Source organism: Condylura cristata, unplaced genomic scaffold, assembly GCF_000260355.1.
Source record: "Condylura cristata isolate star-nosed mole 26May11 unplaced genomic scaffold, ConCri1.0 scaffold00002, whole genome shotgun sequence".
Taxonomy (NCBI): domain Eukaryota; kingdom Metazoa; phylum Chordata; class Mammalia; order Eulipotyphla; family Talpidae; genus Condylura; species Condylura cristata.
In genome coordinates, this window is record NW_004567103.1 from 21,942,991 (window position 1) to 21,970,618 (window position 27,628).

General features: G+C 46.5%; 1 protein-coding gene across 3 annotated transcripts in view; it reads right to left on the bottom strand.

The window, feature by feature from the left end:
• NRP2 (neuropilin 2) overlaps positions 1-27,628 on the bottom strand; it is a 117,463-nt gene that overhangs the window by 73,804 nt on the left and 16,031 nt on the right. For all 3 annotated transcript variants that reach the window (XM_004674358.2, XM_004674362.2, XM_012727060.1), the window contains exons 3-4: positions 6,977-7,158; positions 1,233-1,463 (exon numbers count right to left, since the gene is read on the bottom strand). In XM_004674358.2, the coding sequence (XP_004674415.1) occupies positions 1,233-1,463; positions 6,977-7,158 (413 nt within the window). The remainder of the gene's footprint in view (positions 1-1,232; positions 1,464-6,976; positions 7,159-27,628) is intronic.

Genomic DNA, 27,628 nt, shown 5'->3' on the forward strand with positions numbered 1-27,628 from the left:
TTTTAATACATCCTCCCTTCCCACAACTGCAAATCACTCAAAAGAGCATCACTTTGTATGCCTTAGCATAAAAGATCACCCCACATCCCATGAAATAATCTAAGAGCAATGACTACTTTTTTTTAAAGATTTATTTGTTTTTGCATACAGAACTGGGGTGCAGGCCAGAGGTGCAGGGGTGGTGAGAGGATTCACCAGAGACAGAGTGGGGAGCAGAACAGGCAGCTCGACAAAGTCCACTGCTGAGGGGAGCAGCAGGCAGGTCAGGAGAGGTCTGCCACGCCATGTGGATCACTGCGGGGTGGGGATCAAACTCACACTGAAGTGGCTTTAGCTTCCTAGTGCTGTGCTCTAACCTGCTGCACCACCAGGGAGGACCCACAATGTCTAATATTTTCCTGCACATTAGAACACACTTGCACTGAAACGGCCCCATTCTGCTCTTGTAGCCCTGGAGGCTGGAGCACTGGTGTTGTAATGCCTGTCATTCTCTGGGGGAAACCGAGGTTCGGAGAGCATACAGGACTTTTACTTCTTCATATGCTAGGCAACTGCAGAGCTGAAACTCACATCCAAGCTTTCAAACTAAATCACATGCTTTTCTCAGGCATATTCTCAGAAATGGCTTAGCCATCAAGTCTCCCTTCCAGCGGAAAATACCTTGAATGACTACAAAAGTGAAAGACCGGTTTCCTTGCCAATAGTGACCATAGTTAAGACCTATGCTGGTTTCCACCTAGAGAACTGCTTGCTTTCTACTTTGAGTGATGAACTGTTTGAACTGTGTTGACAAAATGACTACATTTAGAATAATAACATTACAATAATAAAAATGACAGCAGCTGTTAAGTAACTTGCCCAAGGTTGCAAGTTGCGAACCTGCTAAAAGCAGGATTTAAATCTAGAAGATTTGGTTCTTTACTCCCATTTGGGCACAGAGGGTGGTGACGGAACCATTTTCTATGGTAAGCCTGACAACGTAGAGCAGAAGAGAACATGTAGGTTTCTTCATCCTTATCCAACTATTTATTCATGCCCCTCTATTCTTCTCCAAAGAAATACCTCTTAAAAAGGAATCTGACTTTCAACAATTTCCCTGAAGCCATCCTGGGTGAAGGATAAGACGAGAAAGCTATTGGGGGTCATATGTGCATCCTAAAGAACTTTGAAGTCTTTGTTCTCCACTTTTATTGTTACTAAAGCAATTAAGAGGCCCCAGTGACATCACTCACCATTGGGAATGCCATCCCAGATGTCCAGCCAATCATACTTGCAGTCTCCCTCTCCCACCTGCAAAGGGTCGTGCTCCAGGTCAAAGGTCAGGAACTGCAGAACAATCTCCATCTTGGGTTTGGCCAGGATGGTAAAGGTGCAGTCCAAGTTGTGTGGGTATTTCTCAGGAAACCCAGGGGATTCGATGGTCCCATTGGGGCTCGTGAAGTTTTTTGAACAGTCTTCGGAGCCTGTATGTAAAAGACAACTGTAGCATCAACAAAGTAGAAAAGGATGGTGGTCTCTGTTTCATGGGTTATTTAAATATTTGCGCCCAAATCCCCCAACTCAGTTGGGTTTTGTTTCCACTGGAGTGGCCCTTGAAGCAACACACTTTCACATGCACATTCAAGCCCTTAAGCCAGTGTCTCTTTAGGGCAGAAATTAAGGAGGCAAGCTGGTGTGCTGTCCACACTGGAGTAAGAACAACTATTGAGAAAGTGGGAAAGGGGCCTTTAGAAAGAAGTGTGTGTGTGAGAGAGTGGGCAGAGAGGGAGGGAGGGAGAAAGGGCAAGAGAGAGAAAGGAGAGAGAAAGAGAGAGAGAGAAAGAGATTGAGATTCTCTTGAAAAGAACAGAGTCTTCTTTCTCAATTACTCAGCTGCTTGCTCCAGAAATGTAAGTTATTTCAATCCTTAAGGAAGGCTTGCTGATTGCCAGCAGGGAAACAATGTTACTCCTTATTTATTGCTGACCTCAACACTAGCCTCTATTGTACCACAGCCAACTCTGTGCCCCCTTCTCCATCAAGATCCAAGGTGCCTCAGGGGAGGGGCAAAGGGGAGCCTGGGTCTCATTCATGTCATGACTATATTAAAACGAGCTGCTCTGTAGTGGCCAGACAATTAACAATCAACGTTTGTAGCGGATGGATCACAGCAGGGCTTCAGGACGTTAAAGGCAGCTCAGCTCCAGCAGCAAGTCTGGAAAAATGTGGCAGTGTATTGACATTTGGAAGGCTTCTGGTTCCTTTATGGTGGGGACAACCCTGTTTCTCTCCTAAACTCCTGTGTCTGCTTTCTTCCGATGTACCAAAGCATCCTTACGAAATGCCCTACACATGGCTCCTGGAGCAGGCTTGGCCAACAGCCAGAGACTGCCTCCAGGTGGAGTCAAAGAGAAAGCCCTCTCTTCAGCCAGTGGTCCCGGGCAATGCAGCCCAGACCCTGGACCCTGGGCCAAGACCAACCGGGGCCAGGGGTGATGTGGTTTAACGTGGCGCATGTAAACACTGGACGATTAGAATCGATTTTGCTAGTTCTGACTTTAAAATTAAAAAAAGGTAGCCGGATTTATGAGGAGGATAATAGGCACTCTAAGCATGAAGAGAAAACACAGAAATACTCGATAAACCAGGTGTTTACTGGCAGGAAGTGTTCTCTGGGGATCCCGCTGAAATAAAACTATGTGATGTCAATACGCTGATCTTAGCCCGCAGCGATGTCTTTATCCGCAGCGCCCCGCAGCCGGCCCCTCCGCGAGGGCCCTCCGTGAGTCTCTTTATTGATGATGGCTTTCTGGAAAGCGCCAAATGTCTGAGTTGGAAAAGGTGCCATGCAAATACGTGGGGGAGGGGAGGTTGTAACTTTCTTTAGCATCAGACAGGAAATTCCAGTATCCTTATCCATCTCTGCACTGTGCCCAGGCAGTGGGAGTACCAGGATACCTGGGGGGGGGGGGGGGGAAGGGGGTCAGAGCTAACATTTCCCGGGTTTTAGAGGTGTTTCCAAGTGCTGCATGTCTGGGGCTCTGCTCTCCCATCAGGCTTGGGCTGTCTGGGCAGCCAGCCTGGGGAGAAGCACTTGGGACAGCCTCCCCAGGCCCCAGCTTCTGAGGGCCTTCTCAATGGCCTGGATTGAGGCAGCTTGGCAACACCAAGCTAGCAGGCTGGTCTTCAGGGGGCCAAGAAGAATTTTGAAAAGGTTAGGGTTTATGGCAGTGAGCAGCCTTAATCAAGTGAGTCACTTAGCCAGAGGAAATTAACTCCTTTCACAACTTGCTTCCAGACATTCCCCTCCAAGAGTTTGTTCTATTGTCATTTCCTCCAAAGGCAGGGAGAATCCCCACCCCCTAGGGATGAGGAATGCTGGTGGAATCTTTCTTTGGTCCCTCCATCCCTGCGGGGCAGGTTCTGTCACAACTTTCCTGGGGAGACTTAGAAAATGTGAGATTCTTAAGGATTACAGTTTCAGGGTACTAAACTCCAGCATCTGACAGGAGAGAACTTCTCCATGTCACATGCCAATAAATAAATAAATAAATAAATAAATAAATAAATAAAAATGTGTCTCTCTTATAAATGGGTCTACCCTCTGGTTTATTTTGAATGAGTTAGAAAAACAACTTCTATGAAGAAAAATTAAACCTATTGGAACCTGACTCTCTTCCATGGTGCCATTTTATCATTTGGATCAGTGTGTCTGTGTCTGTACGCATGCAGTCGAGTATCAAACACGGGGAAGAGACCTCAGAATAGGGTGACACCTTGGGACAAGGTTGACTTCTGCAGAGAGCTACCTAATCTAAAATCCTTTTCTGCAAGGTGTTAAAAGGATTAAAGTGTAAAAAGTGGTTCCGTGAACAAGTACTTGAGTTCACTGGGTGCTATGTTTGTCCATAGATGCTGGGGGACTTCAGCTGCAGTGAATGATTTCATACCAAAGGACTCTGGTATGAAAAAAAAAAAAACCTCTGTTTTTCCACAGTAAATTTTATAGTAACTCCACAAGTGGAAAAAAGAATCTGCAGGGATAAAGCTACTTAAAACATGGTAGAATGATCCAAAGCTGACTTTGGCCTGACCACTAACGGAAGATGGGGTGACTAAATTCAAGAGCTGGGAATCTCTACTCCCATCCCAGATTCTCTCTGCAAATGACCCCTGAGATTTTAGTTCCTGGAATGACATTGACACCAGGAACTTTGGTCAAAGAAACTTCAAAAAACAGAAAGCCCAGCACATTTTCAAGTGATTCAGTTCCAAGGTTACTATTAAAGTTATTTTAAAAATTCCCTTTTTGTTCTGTTCTTGATTTGATGACTTGGGCATTCTGGTCTACCCGTTTATATATGGACAGTCTGGTAATACACAGACTCTTTCATAAACCTCTTCATTCAAGGCAGACATGAACCTCCCACTCCGTTGCCCTATCGGCACCCCCACTGTGGGTTTATGTCTGTCTGTAGAACTCTGCAGCCCACCCTAGCAGGGCAGCGTGCTGTCAAAGCTTTCCAGAGCTTTCACATGGTTATTTGTGTATCTGTGTTTACAGTTCTCCTTTCTTCCCCTTTATGAATCTCCCCAGCAAACATAGCTGTGTTTGTTTGGATTTCTTCAGCATGTTCACCATTTCTTTCATGTTCTATGGATAACGTCAACTTTGTGTATTTTCTCCCAGGACTCTGACAATGGAAATGTGGGAGCTGGTCAAGGCACCTGGAAGAATGCACTTCCTGGATGTCTCAGGTTTGAATTCTGCACCTGTACAGATGTACACGTTTGTTATATGTACATGTTAGATAACACGTTATACGTACACGTCATCTATGTACACGTTATAGGACCAACTCACATGCTAGGGACTTGCTCTTTGGGGTGGGTATGGTGGCAGGCGATTGAGACCCTCAGTAGTTCACTGAGCTCTCCTCTTTTTTCTTACATTTCCCAGAAGTAGGGCTGTTGTTGGGTGGGCTGTCTCCATGGTACTCATTTCTTCCTCCTGCCATCCTGCATCTCTTCGTCCTGCCATCCTGCCTCAGGCCACTCCAGCCCATAAAGTAGGCTGTTCAGTTCTCCATGCCCAAGGCATGGTTTCCCTCCTGGAAACCTTACATCAGCCTGCCCTCATCACAGCAATGCCCTTCAGAAGTGCATGATGGATAGTTAACATTCACTTTGTCGGGCTTTCTGGAGAATGCAGTATCATTCTTTGTGAACTATTAAGTTAGGAGGCATGAAGCAGTGACGCGCTTTACTGCCCACCCTTCTGCCTCCAGGTGGCCAGCTGCCACAGAAGTCCTGCCTCGGAGATGTTTTCTTTTCCCGCAGCACAGTGGAGCTGAGTGACAGCTTCAGCACTGGGTACCTTGCTATGAAAAATACTTCCCAGTCCTCAGCTTGCACCCTCATTTTCATAACCATAGCAAATTAATCATGTCTTTACTAAGCACTAACTCTTCCTCCAATGATAGTTTTCCTTTCAATTTACAAATATTTACCCAACAATAAGTACAGTGCCTGTGTTATGGGCTAAGGGTGTACACACTCAGCTCATTAGAAGAGGGCAAACACCCTGGCTTTTTCCTTTCTCTTTTTTTCTCTTCCCGCTGCTCCCCAGCAAAGGATGATGCAATTGAAGATAAGAACCAGGGGAACAGGGCTCAAGATATGTGGGAGTCCCACGCAGCCCTGCGTCCCTGGACACACAGACTGCAAGTCCCATAACATCACACAGTCAGGACCATGGTAGCCACAGGTGAACTTGTGGAGGGCGCGTCCTGGTGACAGTCAGAGCTCCCTCTCGGACTCCACGTTCCTTAGGAGTGGATTCTATGTTCTTGTTCTCAGGCTGACAGATCTGACAAATATTTAGACAGAATGGATATCAAAAGTGCTTTCAGCAGCTACCACTTCCTTTCAAAATTTGTTTAGTGAAAAAGAAAATATATATGAATAGTTCCCCTCACACTGAACCCAACAGGCATCAGAGCTGGGCCCCATGATGACAAGGCTGACGGCTTCCCTTTTCACCAGACTCCATCCAGGAGCTGTAACTTAGCCTGCTGGAGGGGGCGCAACCGGTCATGGGGTGGAAGCCTCTGGGAAGGGGAGTGGGGGAGTGAGGGGAGATTTGGAGGATAAGCTTCCCTATCCTGGAGATAATGAGTTCACATGTGGGGGCAGCAGGGGCCCTTGGAGTGCTCCAGTGTAGATGCCCTACCCAGTTACAGACTGAAGTGCTGGCCTGGGGAGCCTCAGTCACCTCTCTTTCAGCCTCTTATTCAGCGATCTTTTTTTATTGCTTTTCAAGGGGGACAACTTCATCAGTGTTTAAGAAATGGGGCTTCAATGGGTAGCAGAAATTGAAAGAGGAACTTATCTGAATTTAAAAGTTACTGCCAGACTCCTTTGAAGGGGGAGAGGGGTGCGTGGGGGAGGGCGAGGGGGTCATAGTAAGATCTTTAAAGACTATAAACACTAGAAAGCTCAAGTCCTTGTAATCTATGCAATTCCAAATAAAGACAACATTAAAGCAGGAAGTAATTAGGGGTTTTGTGGGTTTTTTTCCCCATGAAGATTACTGTGATTTTTTAAAAAGCACACAAAAATCAATTTTTTTTCCAAGTGTTGTTTGTTTCTTGCTTTTAAAAAAAATTTGGTGCCCAGTTTATGGGGTGTCACAGAGCTTGTCTACCCACTGTGCAGCAACACACACTCCGCCTGCAACCCATTCTCTCAAGCTGGATGATAAATGACCTACTGGCTTTCATCTTGAGGTGTCTCTAGGCTCTTTGTGAACCTCACATCCCTCTGTCACTTTGCTCAGGCTGGAAAAGCTGACATCCTTACCACCTTCTCCACTCAGTGGGCTCCATCTAGGAGTAAGCAGCCGTAGCTGTATGCAGCACAGCACGCCAGACACCAAAGGCCAGTTCCATTCTCCCTACCATACCCAGCTCCCATGCTCCACCCGGGCCCCACTGACCTGTCTTGAAGATCTCATAGCGCAGGGAGAAACCTGCCCCTTGTCGGGCATAGTCAGAGGTGAACTTGATGTAGAGCACTGAGCCTGAGGAAATGATGGTGGGTGGGGCGATGTTCCCACAGTGCTTCCCCAGGAGGTCTGCAGATTCACTGTCCCCATCCCGAATCTCAATGAAATCATACCTAGGAGAGAACAGATGAAGGGGCATCCATGAGAACAGATCACAAAGGGGCCGTTGTTCCAAGCCAGTACACATGTTCCCCAATGCTTTATAGACATTGGGTCTTTCAGACTGATTTTAAAAAAGTCAGTTAAGGCCCTCCCTGGTGGCACAGCGGGTTAAAGCACAGCACTGGGAAGCTAAAGCCACTTCCGCATGAGTTCGATTCCCCCCTACCCCGGAGGTGACCACATGGTGTGGCAGACCTCTCCTGACCCGCCTGCTGCTCCCCTCAGCAGTGGACTTTGTCGAGCTGCCAGTTCTGCTCCCCACTCTGTCTCTGGTGAAGCCTCTTGCCACCCCTGAGCCTCTGGCCTGTACCCCAGTTCTGTATGCACAAATGAATAATTTTTTTTTTAAAGGCATTTAAGTCTGTGTTCCAACACCGGAATTGTAGGTGTGGAAGCTGCACAGCTGGAAGGCCACAGAACGGACCCTCTCAGTGGATGGCTACGTTATCTCTTGCCCACATAAGAACAGAAGCGTTATTCTATCTGACATGTCACAATGAACATTCCCCTCCCCCCTTCGGTAGCACCACTTTTATTTCTCCTTTGGCTTCACTTCTCACGCTTTTCCTCTTAGCTCAGTGTCACTGCAAGTTACTTAACCCCCTTGAGCATCAGTTTTTCCATCTGTAAGGTGAGGCTATGAATATCCACTTCAGGAGGTGGAGATAGAGATGGAATGGAAAAATAAGCGTAAGATGCCAGGCCCCCAGCCAGGCACAATGGAGATATTTTGGAGGTCGAGGTCCTATTTCCCACCCCTCCCACTCCTTTTCAGTTTGGAGACTCCCTCCATCTCTTCTTTGTTAGTGACAACAATTCCCCAAATGAGATGACTCTGAGAAGTTCACATTATCAATATCTGGACACCAACACATTTTTAAAAGGAATCAGCATCATAATAGATAAGGCAATAAAAATGTTTCTCCAAAAGTAGGGGGGAGAATCCCCAGGGACATGGCAACTCTGAGCACAGAACTATTAGCCTCTGCAAGAAGCAGAACCGACAATCTGTCCTCCCCACATCCAGGCCTGAGCTCATTCCAAACAACCAAACTGGCCTGAGGTGGGAGGATGCACCTCAAAGACACCCCTGGCTGGGTTCACGGGCTGGTGCGCATCTAACATGTCATTTCGTGTGGGCAGACATTTCCAGCTTCGGTTTATCCTGGCCACCCTCACTGAGCCCTGTCTGTGTGCTCTCCTCATCCAGGAAACACTCCTGTCATACCACTAAGGTGGGAAACATGTCCACCAACTCCTTTCAAATTGCTGGCCACTATACCATTAGTTACTGAAAAACCTCCTTCCCTGTGTGTTTATTTTATACTAACCTGCTAAAACAACAAGTAAGGAATCTTTCTATCAGGCAAAGAGAGGGTCTGGAAACCCTACACTCTGTGGAACGTGCCTGCTGGCTCCTGCCATCCATGAGGAGTGTGTGAGAGCTGCTGCCTGCAGAAGTGGCTCGTTGGGCCCCAGGGGCTGAGGCCCCACCACAGCTCCCGGAAGCCATGTTTAAGGTTGCTCAGCTACTTCCCAATCAAGAGGCCTTCGAAGGAAGTAGGAGGAGTGGGGCAGAATTAGTTTATTCACAGACCCCAGAGGCCTGGCAATCTATGTTCAAAAGAATTGCAGAAGCTGGTGAGAGTCTGGAGAAACCCGGATGGCCACAGATTGAGAAAGGGAGTGGGGATGGGGGGCTTGTTTCCATCTGTGGTTTCAGTGTGGGAGATGGTGCTGACTTTGAAAACATGCTTCCTCACTTCCAAAACAAAAGTGAAAGACACTTAAGTTTCTTCTCAAAGGAAATTCCCCAAACCTTCCGGAAAAACCCTCCTTGCTGTTTCTAGACTGAAGTAAGTAAGCACCCTTGAACAGTAACTGTCCACTGAGGAGCCGGGATGTCCTCGCAGTGTGAGTGGAGCTGGGAAACACACCACCGATGTGCACTAGCAGACAGGACTCATCCAGTTCACCCCCAGTGGAGAATACCTGGCCCTGGGCTGAAGCGTACCCCCTAAACTTGGGAGGAGCAAAACTGGGTTTGGATCTCAGATCAGCCTTATTTGCTAGGTTCCCACAGCCTCAGAAATGAGGAAAGTAAAAGTCCTGATCTAAGAAACATTCTCCTAGGATTGTTTGAGACTTAAATGGCCAACACTTCTATATATGAAGTGTTACAGGGCACCCCAGTGTGAACTGGGCCGCCTGTCTGTGGGGCCTTACCTGCGTGCCTAAAATTCAGTTATACTGCAGTCACACACAAAAAGGTCAAAATGGGCTTATTTACAAAATGGGAAAAGAAAAGTAAACAACAACTGGAATATCTTACCGGCTGGGCTGACTTGGAGCTCTGGTAACAAACTAACTGAAAGCCCCGAGTCACGTGGTCTGGAGAGCCATTTTGGAGTGAGAGAGACCAAATGGCTCCCTATTTATCCCCCAAAGTCCCAGAATTCCTGCTTAGCTCCTCCCTTGGGTCCTCGGGGGTTCTCTCCCTGGTATTGCTGGGAATTGTAGTTTCCAATCACTAGAGTAGGGGGGGTACAGTCCAGAAAGCTGGAGTAGGGGGTGGGGGCCACAAGACGCTGCAGTTCCTTTAGGACATCCTTCCCCTTAACCGTGTCAGTACACAGCTGGCAGTCGCGTGTGAACATTCACAAATGTTTACCATGACTCACCACACTCTCACACCCACTTCAGAGGCAAAGAGGCCAGGCCATGGCACAGAAGCTACTTTCCCTGGGGACAGAGCCAGGGCCTAGAGGTGAGAGATAAGCAGGAATGTACACATGTCCAAACATTTTGGGGGCATCTTGGTAAAAACAGGACAAACGTTAAGGTATGCATACCTTTTATCTGATTATTTTTAAAGATTTTATTTGTTTAGTTTTGCATAGAAGAACTGGGATGTAGGCCTGAGGTGCAGGGCCAGGGGTTTGGGGTAATGGGTATGAGAGGATTCACCAGAGACAGAGCAGGAAGCAGAAAGGCAGATGTACTGAAATACACTGCTGAGGGGAGCCACGGGAGGGTCAGGAGAGGTCTGCTGTGCCATGTGGGTCAGCTCCCTGGCCAGGGATCTCAGGCTACCACAGTGGGAACACTGAGACTTAACCCTTGGCCACCAGGGAGGCCTGTGCCCACCTTTTAATCCAGTAACACCACTACTAGGAATGTTCCTAGGAAACTAAGTCAGAAGTTGTGCAAAGATATATCTGCATATTTGGGTACATACATAAAAGCATATGAAAAGTAAAAAGAGGCTTTGTTTATAAGTAGCATCATGAGTAAATTAATAATAGAGGGAGAATAAATCAATTTTGGTATATTTATAAAGTGGAATACTGTGCTACTGTAGCGTATTAAATAATGCTATAGTTTTTTATTTTTATAGAAAAATGTCCATGATGCACATTAGGTTGAAAAAAAAAGCTAGATAAAAAGAAGTTTTGAAAGATATATGTGTGTGTGTATATATGTATATACATTTATACATACATATATAAAAATATAAATATATATATGTTTTTGGGTATAAACATACAGAAAAGTTTGAAAGACTATAGTTAGAGTAGTAAAATTTATAGATGGTAGGTAAGTGATAATTTTTATTTTGTTCTCTTCAATTTTCTGGATAGTTTACAATGGAGCTTTATTTTTTTAAGAAGTCAAAAATATATAAGACAGCACTGTTTTCATTAGGATTTTTTTTTTCTCAAAGTAGAAGAACTGAGAAAAATAACCCAGATCTCATCATTTAGCTGGTGAAAAAGGAAATATTACCACTGTTACCATCCATCTCACAGACTCCACTAAGGGCTAAAAACAAGATGCACGGTCTGGGAACGCAGAGAGCTTCAACGGGGAGTTGAAAAAAGTGATTTTTTTAAAAACCACCAGTTAGCTCCAGTGTTTATGGTGTCCATTTCTTCAAGAAAGACAATGACGGGTCAAGTGTGAGGGTTTTATCTAGTTGCCTCCTCACTCCTGTAAGTCATTGAGGGAGCTCGCAGGGCCCCCCCAAATGCCACCACTCGCTTAAATGCCTCAGCTTAGTCAGAGGGTATAATGCCCTCCACCTCCTTTTGCTGCACTAACAGCTACAGATAGATTCTGAGGTGTCTACACGTACAGATATTGAAGGGATGCGTTTTTGAAAGGGGTTCATATAAATCAACTATAGTGGAGACTTTCTCTCTGAGCCGGTTATTTAAAGGACCCCTCTGGTGAATCCTTTTGTGAAGCAAATAAGCAACCCTAACTGGAACTTCTTAGAAAAACGGAATTTTCCTATCAGGTTTGCTTGAGGGAAAAGCAACCCAGAATTAGAATCTGGCAGATAAAATTCCCTCTCCTTCCAGTGTCTGGGTTCTGCCCTGTGGACCAGCCCCAGTTAACCACCAGGCTGGGCTTTTTTTGTATAAAGGACACACTCCAAATGGCATGCTGACTTCACAGAGAATGTCTCATTTACCTCCTGTGTGACTGACTCATTTGGGGAAATTTTTTATTATTAGGAATTTGCTACAGCTGGAGTAAATCTCTTTAGACGTTTCAGTGTTGTCGGGTTCATTTGTGAAGAGCTTGGGAAGGATTAGGAAGCTTGTGACTTTGGAATAAATATGGATTTGCATCTAGTATCTAATATCCAGTTTTTGTTTGGCAAAGAATACTGGGGTACACACTCAGAGCTCACCCCAACCACAGCCAAACCTGATAACCTGAAACACCACTCCTTATAGGAGACATTTATTCATCTCCCAGAAAGAAACAAAACCAGCTCACAAACATAGTAACTATTGTGTTTGCATTTCATTATTCATAATCTCTCTCAAATGAAAAAATTCCTTTCAAAGCTTCGACTCGACCTTTTATTATTTTATTTATTTATTTTGTCTTCTCAACGCAGAGGCCAGCCTTTCTCCTTGTTCTGCTGCTTGTTTTGTTTTGTTTTGCCCTCTCTCTCTCTAAACCGGTTCCTGAGTGCCTTTTTACTTTTCTCCTCACAGATTCCAACATTTGCATGGTGAGCATTGTCTAGAGAACACTTTCTGTACTTTCTTTCTCGACTTCAAAGTCTTAATTTCTCCCCCCAAACCCACATTTGGGACATGGGAATCTTGACGGTGGAATTAATTTTAAGAGTCCACGGGAGAGATATGAAAAAGCAACAGTCTGATCTCTTTCGCTCATCACCAAGCCAACATGAAAAGACTTTCTAGTTTCCATGACTCTATCTGAGTTGGACACTTCCCAGCAGGGCATCAGAGGTGGGGAGAGACAATCCCATCTGTGCTGGAAGCCCCCCGTGCCTGGACCTTTCTCGCAGGGCAGAATAAAGTCTAGCCCTCACGCAGCTCGTGAGGGGATTTCTGTATCCTGTGGACAGGCCTGAGGTGCTCTGAGAATGCTATGCCCCTTCTATGGGATCTGGGCCTATACATGAGAGCACCTGTTTCCACACAAGTCCTGACGCCTTCACTTTGGCCAAGCAGGCAATGCCTCCTTCCATGCCACCTGTATCATAAGATGCTAAAGATACCACATTTTATCCACCTCCTTCCATGCCACCTGTATTGTAAGATGCTAAAGACACGCAAACCTCTGGTCCCTAGGCATTTGCATATGATTTCCTCCTACTTCAATACTCTCTGTTAACTTCTTCCATGACTGGTACCTTGCCATTCTTTTTTCTCCCTCCCAATGCATAAAAGAACTGGGGTGCAGGCCAGAGGTATGGTGGGTGACAGGATTCACCAGAGACAGAGTGGGGAATAGAACAGGCAGACTGACTGAAATAACACTGCTGAGGGGAGCAGCGGGCGGGTCAGGAGAGGTCTGCTATGCCATGTGGGTCAGCTCCCTGGCTGGTGATTGAACTCAGGCTGTGATGGTGACAGCACTGAGACTTAACCCCTAGGCCACCAGGGAGGACTCCAGCTTCCCATTCTTTAAGTCTAACTACAATTGTCACCTCCTCAGAGAGGCTTGCCTCAGTCACCATTTCAAATAGCATGCCCTTATTCTCCAGACCACCATTCACATCCTGACTTTATAGCTATCATTGTTCTTATCAATATATAATTTTTTACTAGTTTATAATCAATATACTTGCTTACTTATTTGGAAGCTGTCTCCTGCACTGGAGAGTTCGTACTATAAGGCAGGGGCTTCACCTTTTCAGGACTGAATTTATAGCCTTTGGTGATGGTTGACACATAGGCAGACTCTAATGATTGCTGAGTGAATAACAGAACAAGGGCTTGTTCAGAAGGCCCTGTGCCGTGATGCTGTCCGCAAAGTCAATGTGTTTGGTCTGTTTGACACGCTGCTTTTGTGCCCAACACATTCCCTGAGCTATTCTGGTTGTATCTGGAAACTAAAATGTTGCCTTGTGACTCAAAAACACGAAATATAACATTTTGAGTGGAAGAAACATCTCAAATCATGCTGACAGCATTTTCACTATTAGCGGCAAACAAATCAACTATAATTAAAATGCTGTCAAAGTGATTTGAGATTTTTCTCACACTTTCAAAGTTCCATATTTCATGAGTAGATTATCCAGGCCAGAGAATTTATCACCTCCTGGAGTGCCTTTCTTCCAGGAAGCTCAAAGACATCTACAAACAGTGTCTTATTAATCCTTACATTAAAACCTGCCACGAAAATGGGAGGAAAAACGACACTGTCATGTGCAGCGAGGAAGCTGCTGACATGCAAAGAGTCTACAGGAAAAGTCCAACTGCTGATGTGCCTGGTCACTTCAGGACGAGGTCAGGTCCCTGCTTCTCGGGCTCAGCAGTAACATTCTGCCTTTATGGAGAAATCACCTTGCATCAGGTAGGTTTTTTTTTTTTTTTTTAAGATTTATTCATTTATGCATACAGAGCTGGGGTACAGGTCAGAGGGGCAGGGGCGGTGAGAGGATTCACCAGAAACAGAGTAGGGAGCAGAACAGGCAGATTGATGAAGTACACTACTGAGAGGAGCAGCAGGCGGGTCAGGGGAGGTCTGCCAAGCTATGTGGGTCACTTCTGGGGCGAGGATCATATTCATGCCAACGTGGCTTTAGCTTCTTAGTGCTGTGTTTTAACCCAATGTGCCACCAGGGAGGGCCTCAGGTAGGTTTTCTAAAAAGTAAGTTTCATTTTGTTAATTCCTCTCTTTTATGGCTACCATCCATTTCATAAGAAGCAGGTACAGTCATGGTAAGCGCTCACATTCAGCCCACTTACTATGGGCCCATAGTCTCTAGATTATTTCATTTAATGTTCAGGCTCTGTTAGGTTTACCATTTGTTTGCAGGTACAGAAAGCAAGGTTCAGAGAGGCTGCCACCTGCCCAAGGTCACATAAAGAGAAAAGCCCGAGGCTGTCTTTGAACCTGGTTACCTTCACCCCAGGTACAGCAGTCTCACCTCCATCCCTTTGCTTCATCATGGAATAACAACCTAACAGCAAAGAGTATACCAGATTGTGATGGTGTAATAGTGTCAAAAGGAACCACGTGGAAAGAATCTACTTGTTCTCAGAGACATAATGGCATCCTTTTTTTTTTTTTAAATTTAGTTGTTTTGTTTAAACAAAGCCTATACAGTTTGCCAAAAAATAACAGACAAATCACCGATAGAAGTGAACAGATTTGGAATTCATGGTTTCAAGACTCACCCAGTAGAAAGATAGCTTGAAAGTGTTCAGATGGGATAACATATTAATTTTTGTAAGTGAGGTATTTTTATAAGCACATATACACCAATATGTGAACATATGGCCTATCGAGTGAGAAAACAGTAGCCTGTATATTTATAAGCTCTTAAAGTATCATCTCGAGCACATGTTCGTAAGCACGTGGATCACTAGTAGTATCCACAGACGAGTTGCAGTACGTTCCCCAACCTGTAACCCTATAAATGTAGGCAGAAATTTTGTACATTTGTGTGAATGTACGTTTTGCTAAGGAAGGGGGCTTGTGCTTCAAAGCCACACTGCTGTGACGTAGAAAGGCGTCTGTCCATGGCATAGGTACTCTGGGAGAGCAGACTGATAGACAGTGCACAGGCTGAGTAGACAGGGACACGTAGTTTCTATCCCCTCCTAGTGGCAGGACTGCAAGGAAGACACTGATCCTCACTGGTTATCAGTTTCTTCATCTATAAAGAGGATATAATAATTGTGCCCCCCACTGGAAAGACTGCAAAGGAATATACAGGCCCCATCGTGGGGAGCTTTAGAAAGAACCTGGGAACTACTGGCTACTCTGGTTCTTCCCTGTGTTCAACAACTAGTCTGGCTGACTTGGGGGAGACGTGGCCCCTTCGGAGACCAAACACATGAAGGTGAAATGAAAAGTGATAAAATTACAGACAGCCTCAATGACCCCCAACTTCAGTGCTGGGGGCAAAGGGCAGGGAGAGTGCCTAAAATTCCTCCTCCTTTACAGAGCCATCGGCAATCACTTGAGCTTCTGAGGTTTCACTTCAGGCTGCTGTTTCTGCAACCAGGCTCGGAGCCAGTCTATGTAGCCAGGCTACATTCAAAACCACCGCCTGGCCCTAGGAGGGTCAAGAACAGTACTCAACTTCCCTCCATTTGTTGAGTACATGCACATCAACAGCTCAGCACAGTGCCTGGTATGTAGTAAATGCTCAGGAAGTAAATGTTAGTTGTTACTGCTGCTATTATTATTAGCATCTGCTGTCATTATTATCATCACTATTGTTATTGTTATTAATATCAGTATCACTTGTTACCTAACTTTACCTAACTCCAGGGATGCAAACAGCCACAAGACACATAGGTTGTTTGTGTGTTTCTGTTGGTGCCAAGTGCCTTTTTTCTTTTCTTTTTAGATTTACTTATTTATTTATGCATACAGAACCGGGGTACAGGCCAGAGGTGTAGGGGCAGTGAGAGAATTCACCTGAGACAGTAGGGAGCAGAACAGGTAGATGTCCTGAAACAAACTGGGGAAGAGAGCAGTGGGCAAGACAGGAGAGGTCTGCTGCACTTTATGCGTCAGCTCCCTGGTTGGGGACTGAACTTGTGCTGAAGCAGCTGCTGCTAACTTCACTAACTTCATAGTGCTGTGTTTCAACCCATTGGCCCACCAGGGATTTTTTTTTTTATGCTTACAGAACTGGCGTATGGGCCAGAGGTGGGGTGGGAGGATTCACCAGAGACAGAGCAGGGAGCAGAACAGAAAGATCAACTGAAATACATTGCTGAGGGGAGCAGTGGGTGGGTCAGGAGTAGTCTGCCACCTCATGTAGGTCAGCTCCCTGGCTGGGAATTGAACTTGTGATGTAGTGGCTTCAGAGAGCTTCATAATGCAGTGCTTTATGCACCACCAGGGAGAACCCCCAGGTGCCTTTTTTAAAGGTGGCTGTTGTCTTCAGTTGTCTTCCTTCATTTCTTCCCACCACAAATCTCTGATATTTTGAGCTTACTCGCAATCCCCTCAAAGCCAGGGTCCTCACGGCTCTTTAGAAAAGAGGAAACTGACCACCAGCAAAGGAAGTATGCAAAGAGAGTCGCCCAAAACAAACTGAAGGAATTACTACAAAAAAACCTTGAAGGCAAGAAAGTGGAAACTACAAATAACATCTATTTATAATTGCTGGCTGTTTTTCCACAGAAGCCTGGGAATGATGGAGAGGGCCCTGCTGATCTCATTGTTCCTCACCAAGCAGGCTGCCAACATCGCTCACAACGTGAGGAAGGAGGCCGCTCCAGACAGGGTGTCCGATAAGTCTCACTGTAGGTGAACTTTCAGAGAATTAAGGGCACACAACAAAGCCTCCATCTCTTCTCCCCTGACCCTCTGACTGAACACGGCTTCCCCTGCTGACCCAGCTCCCCAGCACGGAACATTCCTGAGGCTGTTGGACCACAGAGCTGCTCTGCTCCTGGAGGCCAACTTGGATGGAGTGGGTCTGCTTATGTAAGGAATGATTTTCTGGGCAAGCAGGGCCAGTGTGAAGCTTAAGGCCTTTGGGCAGGCCATAATCAGTGTGACTGCCGGGTCTTCTGTTGGGTTTACACGTCCATAAAATCCTCCCTGCAGTCCAGCTTAGGCCCCTTGCTAGTGTAACGGGGTGGTCCCTCGGAAAAGAGGAAGTTCCAGGTTCCCTGCCCCATCCAGAAGAATGGTGGAGCTGAGGAGAGAAAAAGAGAGAAGCGAAAGAATCTGAAGAAGGAAGCAGGATGGAGAGCCAGAAGGAGGCCTGAGGAAGCCACATGGAGCAGCAAGCATGTGATGAAGACACCGTGCTTGTTTCATGGCCCTGGACTGGCTGAAAGAAATGTGGGTGAGAGACCCACGGGGAGGTGACTGTGGCAGTGTTTATATTGATTTTGATTTTGCTCTTTTCCTTCCAGACTTGTCTGGCCATTTCCGACCCTTTTCTATGGGTCCTGGCCAGAAGGTGCTTTAGATTTGTGGCAGGTTTTCAGGCCTTGCTTTGGACCAATCCGTTTTGGGTGGACTTTTGCCCATGGGGGATGGGTAACTTCAGGTGTTTGATTTAGAAGTTAAATCCTTTGTATTGTATGCTTACTGTATTAAAGTTCCTTTTCCTATGTTTTGTTTTGATGCGGCAGATAACAGAATCCATTTAGAGCAGGCAGGTTTGGGGGTTCACTGGTGCCCCTCTCCCCCTGCCCTGTAACACTAGCCTTCTGTAATGATTCCAGAGTAGAAAGCAGGTAGGAGGAGCCCACCGGTCTCCAGCAGACTGGTGTTTGCAAGTGAAGGTGAAATACAGCCAGGACAGACTTGCTAAAAATGCCCTAAGCTGGCCCGAGTCAATCAAGCTTCCTGGCTTCAGTTTGCTTCCTCCCGTAAATGAGGCCATTTTGATGGGGCTATCGGCACCTGTTGAGGAGACCACCCTATCCCCAGGTGTGCTGGCAGCGCCCCTGCGCTTTGCTGGATACATGGTTCCCCCTGGGGCAGGGGCTCACTGGCCCCGACTCCCAGAAGGTCTAATTGTAATAGCACATCACAACTTTCCCATCTGTCAGAAAAATGGGAGCGTGCTGGAAACGAGGTGTTCTGGGCACCAGGGAATCAACTGCAGCATCGGAAAAGTCCTTTATGCTTTCCCAGCGATTAAGGCTCCCAATCGTTTTTCTGTCCCTCATTGCTGGCATTCAGTCTCCACAAGAAAACTTGGAAAATACAAAACTTGTCTGAAAAACGTGCCACGCAGAAATGCTAGCAGCAGACATTTGGGAGTAGGTGGCAGGTGTGATGGGCCCTGTGCTTGGATTCCACTGGCTTGCAGCTTCAGGTTACAGAGCTCAGAGCTTTGCCTGGCTCCGGGAGCAAAGTATCGTGCAAAAAAAAAGAGAGCCTCTGTGTGGAAATGGTGGGTCTGCACTGGTGTGGAAGTAGGAAGAGGCTGCTGCCACACTGGGGGGAGATTCTGAACACAGCTCGCAGTGGGCAGTCACTGGACCTGCTTCCACCTCCAAAACCACCACTTGGCAAGCACACTTTCTTCGAAGGCTGTTCCGAAGGTGCTGGGGCTGTGCTGGTGCAAAAGCCAACCCATTCACACAAGGCGCGTTCAAGCCCTCGCCTCACCCTGCACAGAAACACCCCTTCTGTCCTGAAAGAACTGTTAGGGATGTGCTGGGGGCGGACGCAGAATATGTTCGGGAATGTTGGGTACTCTTGGCTGGAGACTTAAGAAGACCGGGAAGAAATATGTCTCGAAAGGCCACCAGCTTCTACAAGAAAGGGAACCAGATTGCAGGAAGTCTCCTAGCGGGATGAGAGCAGTGAGTCAGACCTCGAAGGACTTTTATTGATGCCTGTTTGCTTTGTGCACCGAGCTGTTGGCTGGCTGGCTGGCCACCATATTGCAGCCACCAGCACCTCCTGGCGTGGGAGGGAGCCCGGTGCCAGGGACGAGCTGTGGGGATCATGCAAGGATGGAGGCCCTGGAGTGTAGCAGGCAATAGAGATCCCCAGAAGAGTATTTGTACCCCAGCACATAACCTACAAGCCTGCCCTGAAGCTTGAACTCATCCTTCATCTGCTTGGACTCTAATTTCCTAACGGATAAGACCAAAAAATACTACTACTTTCTTACCCTCCTACTACTCTCAAAGGGATGACACACACAGATAAATCACTTTGAACTTTCAGATGAAAGGTGCTCTATAAACCCGAGGTCTCATCAACTGTAATTGTTACGGTAATTATTTTAATGATAATAATGATGATAATGGGAGAAGGGGGAGGTAGGGACAAAACCTCCTACCTCAAGACAAAGAAAAACTCTTCCATTAACACCTGCATCACCAATCCTTCTGCTCCTAGCTCTCAGCCATCCCTTGCAAACTGCCAATTCCTGGGCTGAAATATTATTTACTCCTTTCCTTTCCAATAAAACAATTATTTGTTCCCCCGTTTTCCCTCTCACTCACTCTCTGGTGTGTCTCGCTTTGCTCTGACAGCTCAGCCATGGACTGTTTACATGTCTCGCTCACCCTCCAAGACTCTGGTTCAGCTCCATTGACACTAAAGGCAGGAGAATTCTCTCTGTGTGAGGAATCAATTACTTCCGCTGACACTCTATTACTAGCCCTCACGTCTTCGGATTCCAGATGGAGAGTGAGGTGCAGGCGGGGGATGGCAGGGAGTTTGAAGAGGATGGTAAGGGGGGTTGGAGGGAGCCAGCGAGTAGGAGGCGGATGACAGCGAGGCAGACGGACACTATTGACTGAATCAGGCCTGCAGCGTGTATTTAAAGACACAGAAAGATCTCTCTCCTTGACTGCCCTCCTGGCATCCGGAGGTGACCATGTGGCAGGAAGAGGCAAAGAAAAGGAATAAAGAGGGAAAAGGAAAAGACTTGTCAAGGATATCGAAGGTAATCAGAGAGGCCCCAAATACCTAGGCCGTGGGACAGCAGGCGACAGCTCTGGACACATGGACACAGGTATACGCAGGCCACTTGGGAAGGCCAGGTTTCAAGCCCATCCCTACCACTGTAATTGTGTGGTCTCTTAGGGCTTCAGTAATCCCTCTACCCTCATCTGTTAAGTGGGAATAACAGTAGTTCTAGCCTCCTAGTTTTGTTGTAGGAGCAAGACATGGAAAGTTCTTGGTGGAATAGCACCTGACACCTGTGGGCAACTCAATGAATGTTTGCTATTACGGTCTTGATAGCCCCCCATGCCCATATGCACCCCACCTACAAACATACAGTTCAGTCCCTAATGGGGCAGAGCAGAAAAATACACAGTGAGTGTCAAGTGCTAGGCTTGACCATGCTAGGAAGACATGCCCAGAAATCATGTGAGCTTTCCTTCGGTATGTGGAGTCCGTCGCTGCTCTCCCTCATCTTTCTTCCTTTACTTTTTTTTTTTTTGAAATTTAATTTTGACTCAGCTAACATTTTTCAGGGATTTTTCTTCTAGAGAAAAAAATTTTGATTATGTAAATTAAATACAACCATCTACTCTGCAATCAACCATGATGAGTTGTGAGGCACTAGGTCTCATAATGAAGGACGATTATGGAAGCTCTTTTCTAGAAGCAAAGACAATGGCAGCTATATATATTTTTTAATAGTGTATACATTTAAATGTATGTATGTGTGTGTGTGTGTGTGTGTGTATTCTACCCCCACCCTGAGGTTATTTATACAAGCAGAAGTAGAATGGAATTAAATCATCTGTTGAGTTTCTCTTAATCCAAAGGTTGACGTCTCCCTGACACTAAGAAGGACAAAACAAAGAGAATTACATTTTTCCCCTATAAGACTCATGCCTACAGGAAAAGACACAAATCCCTTTTTAGAAAAATCTAATTTCTTTACTTGATCTGTTTCCTTCTCTTTATCCCCTCCACACCTGGAGCTCCCACTGAATTTCTTAAGAAAGACTTTCACCCTATGTAATTAGATGGGAGAATTACATGGAGTTACATGGGGTGAGATGCTGCCCTCTGGGAGCTCTGGGTTCAGAGAAGGTGCCAGGGTGGAAAGGCAGAACAAGTGGGATGTGTACTAGAAACTCTCAAGTGATTTTCTCAATCAGAAGATAAAATGCATTGTTAAGAAGGACATGCAGTGAAGCTTGCATTTGGAGAGTTGGGATTGCAACATCGCATATTTAAAAACAAACTGCCAAAAATAACCTTCGTCCCAACTGCTCTTTAGCCTTGGTAGGAGGGGCAGGAGAACAATCTGTGGTTGTTTTTCCCCACTTCTTTGGGTAAGTTAAGTTGCTGGGTGGAGCCCTTGGTCAAGGTTGGGGCGCCTGGGGTCAGCTGCCAGCTGAGTGCGAGTCAGCAGCGTTTATTGCACCATGGACCTGGAGGGGGATCTGTTTCTGTCATTAGCAGGGTTGTTGCAATATAGCAAAGTATCACTGCTCATTGGTTCCTTGGGGGAATTAGAATATTTCTGTGGTTGGGCAGGCAGTTCATCTGTAATAATGTCATGAGTAATTAACCTGAGGGTCCCGCCTATGTGCAGCCCACTGAACCACAGCGAACAGCCACTCTGCTTTGTTGGGTTTCCAGAGATTCAGGGACACCAGCCGAAGCCACATCTCCAACTGGGCAACGTGGCCTGCTGCCCTCTGTTATAGGAAAAAGACGTGTGTTCAGAGAGAGTCTCAAGCAACAAACTGATGGCTAGAGCCTAATCCAAAGTTAGCTATGCGCCTCCAGGCCAAACCCCACTTTTGTTATACTTGAGATTCCCGGCTATAGAGTAGGAGAATGTAGAGACTCAGGTCAAGGAAGCTGGGCAGCAGAGAGCCCCTATAATCTCAGTCTTTCCAGCTTCCTGACTATAATCCCTCTCCTGAAGCAGATGGCAGAAGTTGCTTGCGTGGCTAGGAAATAAAATGAAATAGTAGTCCTTCAGGAATCTCTTTGCAAAAGAAGAGAGTTTGTATCAGAAAATCACAGGACACTTCAATGGCTATGGTTTCAAAGGCATCATATTCTCTCCCCTTCTTCCCTTCTTGTCTTTTTTTTTTTTAAAGATTTATTTTTTTTTTATTTATGCATAAAAAAGCTGGGTATAGGCCAGCAGTAAGGGGGTGTGGTGGGGGGAATGAGAGGATTTAGCAGACAGAGTGGGGAGCAGATATACTGAAATACATCGCTGAGGGGAGCAGTCGGTGAGACAGGAGAGGCCTGCTGTGCCATGTGGGTCAGCTCCCTGGTTGGGGATCAAACTTGTGCCACAGTGGCTGCTGACAGCTTCACAGTGCTGAGACTTAGCCTCTTGTGCCACCAGGGAGATTCTCCATGTCTTGTCTCTAACATGCTGCTCTCCCCGGGACCCTTGGTTATCACATTCCTCCCTTGTCTGACTAAATTTTTCAGGATCTGTGCAGTCATAACCTCCTCCAGGGAGCTTTTCCTGATTGCTCCAGCCTAGCCTGGGTCTCACACAACCTGCTCAGAACACCTGGTCTTAGGGAAGGCAATGGAGCATGAGTGAACAGCACAGAATACAAAGTAGAGTTTTCTAACTTCAAGTCCCCTCTCTCCCACTTCTAAAGCCAGATCTTGGACTAGAGGCTTCACTTCTTTGAGCCTAAATTTCTTCATCTGTACAATGGGAAGAGTAATTGTGATTTCACAGGATTCTTTTAAGGATTGACTGAGAGGTGTGATGGATGTTAAGAGCTAGGGTCTTAGGTGTGCTCCAGATTGGTCACTACCAGACCATAGTTCTGTAATTCCTTCTTCCTCCCACATTGTAAATTCCATCAAGGCAAAGAACAGGCCTGACTCACTCTCCCTTTTCTCTCATCGCGTGTGATACATGGTAGCATTTAGTAGTAACTTTCTAAAGGAATTAATGAACGTTCTAGTGCTTTGTTTTTGGCGAAAGACCAAGTCACAGAGAACTCAGTGACTTCCATAAGTCTGTGTCCTGTCCTCCTGTGGTCATTGGTCACATCACAAGATGGATGAGGAGGGAAGACAGCTGTCTGACTTTCAACGCAAGCTCAAGCTTACTGGCCAAGGTCCTGGCATCTCAAATGTAAAAGTAGCACAGAAACATCATCTGCACTTAGCTGTTTAGCATCCTGTTTAGCACCACGTGTGGTCTGAGAAGTCATGTGTTCAGAGCACAAGATGCCCACATGAGCGGAAGGCATGCAAATCCAGGTGCTAAGTGATGGGCTGAGAGTTCAGAGTAGGGGAGTTCAGAAGAGGAGGAATCAAGGAAACAGAGGGGAAGAGAGACCAGTCACGGAGGAGGGCAGACAGAGGAGAGTCTGAGCTTTGGGCATTCACCAGGGTTTGTGCAGATGGGAGGCTGTATTTGCTTGTTTGACTAGAATCGAGGGTATTTACTGAACTCAGGGAATCCTTGTTGGCTGGATCATTGAGGTCTAGTCTGTTCCTTCTGTTTGCTGTAGTCAATTTATCAACCTGGGAAATCACTACCTTTCCAAGATATTAACCCTCGCTTTGGGAAAAATAGACATATCTATTTAGACCAGCTCCTTTGGTTACAAATAAATACAAGAGTACTTAGTTTATCCAGGACACTTAGCTGGAGGCCAAATATCCCCAAGCCTAGGAATATCCAGAAAAGGAGGGTAGAGGGCAGGAGGAAGAGGTTCAGAAAAACCTCACTAATGCCAAGGACTCCACATACTGAATCTCTTACAGTCTGTCCCTGGGGAGGGAGCGCCCCAGTCCTCACTCTGCTGTGAGCTTGGCTGACTGAAGCAAGTCCGATGAACTGGCCTGAGGCAAAGCTTAGACTCCCAGAACCAAAACTTCCCAACAGGCGGAAAGACCTCTGGAAGTAAAATCCACCCTCACAGTAAAGGGAGGTCAAAAGAGGAAGCTGCAGATAGAGAAAAGCCCCAAATGCTGACAAAGTCCAAGACCCTAACCAGGTTGCTAATGTATTCTGCATCTCTTTAAGGAGACCAGCAGTCTCAGCAGGTGGTGGTCACAGTTTTGCAGATGAGGCAACTGAGGCCTGGGGAGTTTAAAAGGACAACAAACATTCAAATTATAGCTCTCTGATTTAGATTTGCCATTCCCTGCCTCTGTCACAGAGTGAAGTCCAGAAAGAGAAGCTTGAATCATTAAGGAAAAGCTGACTCCTTCATAACACTTTTGTTTGTGAGGACAGGGAAGTGCGGCACGTGATGTGGCACATTCTTTATCGGAAATCATTTTTCAAAAGGACTTTTGGAATCTTAAAGGTGTGTCTGGAAATGTCACTCACGGGAAGGGCCATTCCTCAGCCTGCATGGCAGAGGTGATGTTACATTGAACACACACACACACACCTATTAGTATATAGACTCCTGTGCAGGCTTCTTCCCCTGACAAAATGTCAAATCTTCCAAATGGCTTCTGCACTTTGTGAAGCTGGTTTTTAAAGATACCCATCTAGAAAATACCATTTTTTGAAAGGATGCAGGCTCTTGATTTTGGTTTTATTTGGTTGTGCCTCCGGGCCAGGAGGGATGCCTGAAAAATCTACACATCATACACAGGGAACTGTTTTCAAAAATACATCTATTTTAAATTTCAGAAAGGGGAAAAGATACTCAGCTTGGTGTGGTTATGTTTCTAAAACCCTAACATTCAGACTGCAGGCTGATGACTCAAAAGAAAGGCAGCGGTTGCCTCTTCCTTGCCCCAGGGAACCACTAGCTTCTCCCTGCTGGCCACAGTCCTGGCCTTCTGTTCCTGGCCACACCAACCAAACAGTAAGTTGGGGACCTGCGGGGTCTGCCCACAGTTCATGAATAGGTCCCCCCAAACCTGTGGGTGCTGCGGATTTGGGTTTCTGCACTAGCCTGAGGGAGAAGTGGGTTGCTTACCACAGATGGTGGCCTTGGAACACACTGACTCAGGCAAAGCCAAAGCTTGTGAGTGAAAGTTTCCAAGCATACAGTAAGTTTAAACGGAACACAATTAATAAAAGACACGAGAGGGACAAGGTCTGTCAGGATTTACTCAGCAATGGCCTTGATCTTTGGGATGCTGATGGCCAGGTATGCACTAACAAGGGTTTAGGGGCCACCTGTCAGGATAATCCCCCTATAGAAGGCCTGTTCCCAGGTTATGAGTGACAGTCACAGTTCATCCTGTACCCAGACAGCTGAAGGAAGAGCCCAACCCAGCATGCTGACCTCTGCCCTTTCTCCACAGCACGGCTGACTTTCCCTCTGCCTTTCTTACTCAGTTCCCTTTTTGCCAGGATGTTCATTTGTTCGTTGCTGCTGGGTTCTCTCATTCCAAGGGCAGTTTAGGCAATTTTCTCTTGGTGAATATGCACCCTATGGACCTTGAGGACCACATCCAATTCAAAACATGCACACAGAATGAAAAGGAGAAAGGAGACTCATTTCCTTTGATATTAAGTGTTTCCAAACTCAGGAGCTCCCTTGGAAGGAAAATGAGAGAGGGAAAGAGGAGGAGCAAGACAGAACTTCCAGGACTTCAATTAGATTAATTGTTCCTTTCACAAGAAAGTGAAACAAGGCAGTGGGGGAGGAGGAGCCCACTTACTCTGAATGCAAATGGCCAGAGGAAAATGTTAAAAATACCTTGCAGAGTGAGAGAGTGAGGATGTGTCCTTCTAAATACAAAAAAGAATCAAGGAGCAAGAAATGGGGAGTGCAGGGGAAGTGGGGGAGGGAGAGAGAATTAAGGATGAGGTTAAGCAGTTAAGGCTTGACCCTAACAGAGTGTTTCTGACAATTTGGCACCAGGAGAAAGAGACCCCAGAAAGATTTTTTTCTGACCTTCCTGACCTTTTTCGTTCAAGCCAGCAGCATGGAATGACACAGTAGGGAGAAAAACAGGAAGCCACTTAGTAAGGATGACAGCCAGAAGATAACCTGTAACTCCCTTCTTCCCCTTCTCTCACCAGAGAGAGGCCATGGCTTTGTCCCTCCCAATGCCAGAGGTTCTAGCAGTCCCCTGCCCAGCTCTGTGTCCCCTTCAGGGCAAACCCTGTTCCCCCCACCGTTTTGTAAAACCTGCTTAAAGTCATGTTCACTAGCTCCTGAGTTTTTGCTTCCAAACGCCATGCCTGCTACCCTCTGCCACAATGAGTATACATAAGATGACCTCTTAGCAATTTCCCTGGGAGATTTGCTGGCATAAGCAGAACAGAATTTGGCCCTCAGTCGAGAGAGGTGCTTAGTCAAATTTCTCTGAGCTCAGATCCAAGCTCTCTGTACATCATGCTGCAGTCTGTGCCAGCCTGCTGCAGCCCAGTCAAGGCAGTGCGCTCAAGAAAGCGCCATAAAAAAACTCTTCCAACAGAGATTCTTGGTAAAGTTCACTGGCAGGAATTGGAAGCCTGAAGATGCTGTGCAAATGGTGCGCATTTCACTTAGACAAAGAGGAACTGCTGAGTTACCTTATGTCACCCACTGAGTCAGGAGTGGGTCTGGGATTAGAAACACCATCTCATGACCCTGCGTCACACGAGGCATCCAGAGAAGCACTTCGGCTCCCAGCCAAGCATACCTCTTCTTAGGAGAAAACCTTTCTGTAGGTGCAAAGTAGCCCAGGAGGAGACAATGACCAGTAGGCAGAGGGGCCTGTGCTCCACCAGGAAGCGCTGGCCCGGCCTGCTTGCTGGTACCTCTCCCGCCAGCTGGCCCTCTTTATTCACATCTCAGCACTCAGTGCCTTGGCACAGGGTTGCTCAGACTATTTATTCATCATCAGGCGGCACCAAACACTTATCAGAGCAGTGGCTTGTTTAGAGCAGCGTAGATCATTGGCTCATTCTTCCTCACTTTTGTTTCAGCGAGGGAAGATGTTAAGAGAAAGCCCTCTAAGACAGTACAGAAAGCTCTCACATTCCTGGCATTTGGACGCCGCCTGCCCCTTTCCTTTAACTTACAGGACCCTGCTGTTCACATGGCATTTCTGAAGCATTCACAAATGGTTAAATGCCCATTTGGTGTCACGTAAGCCATACATTTCCAACGTGGCAGAAGCACTGTAGTGAGACCAGCTGAGTCACCTTAGGGGACTCACTGAACGTCTCTGGGCTTCCGCTTTCCTGTCTGCAAAACGGAGATGCTGAGGACACCAACTTCTCAGGACCATGGGGTGGATGGAAAGGACTGATCTTTGTAAAGCTATTAGAATGAGTGTTTGTTACATAAGCCGCAGGCCAGCTTGTGACTCTAGCCTTTGCAGCACATACCAAGAATCTGTGCACATTGCAGGACTCTTCCCCCCTCTCCCCCAGCCCCCCCATAGACTCAGACTTTTAACACCAGCTGCTGCTTCACAAGATAATAATAGCTGACCCCTCCATGGCTGGACGTAGGGGAAGCTTCTACTAGAGGGTCTGGCTACTGTTTTATATAGAAAACTGCTGGAATGTACACATTCCATGTGTAGCAATGGAAACAGGGAGGTAAATCTCCAAGC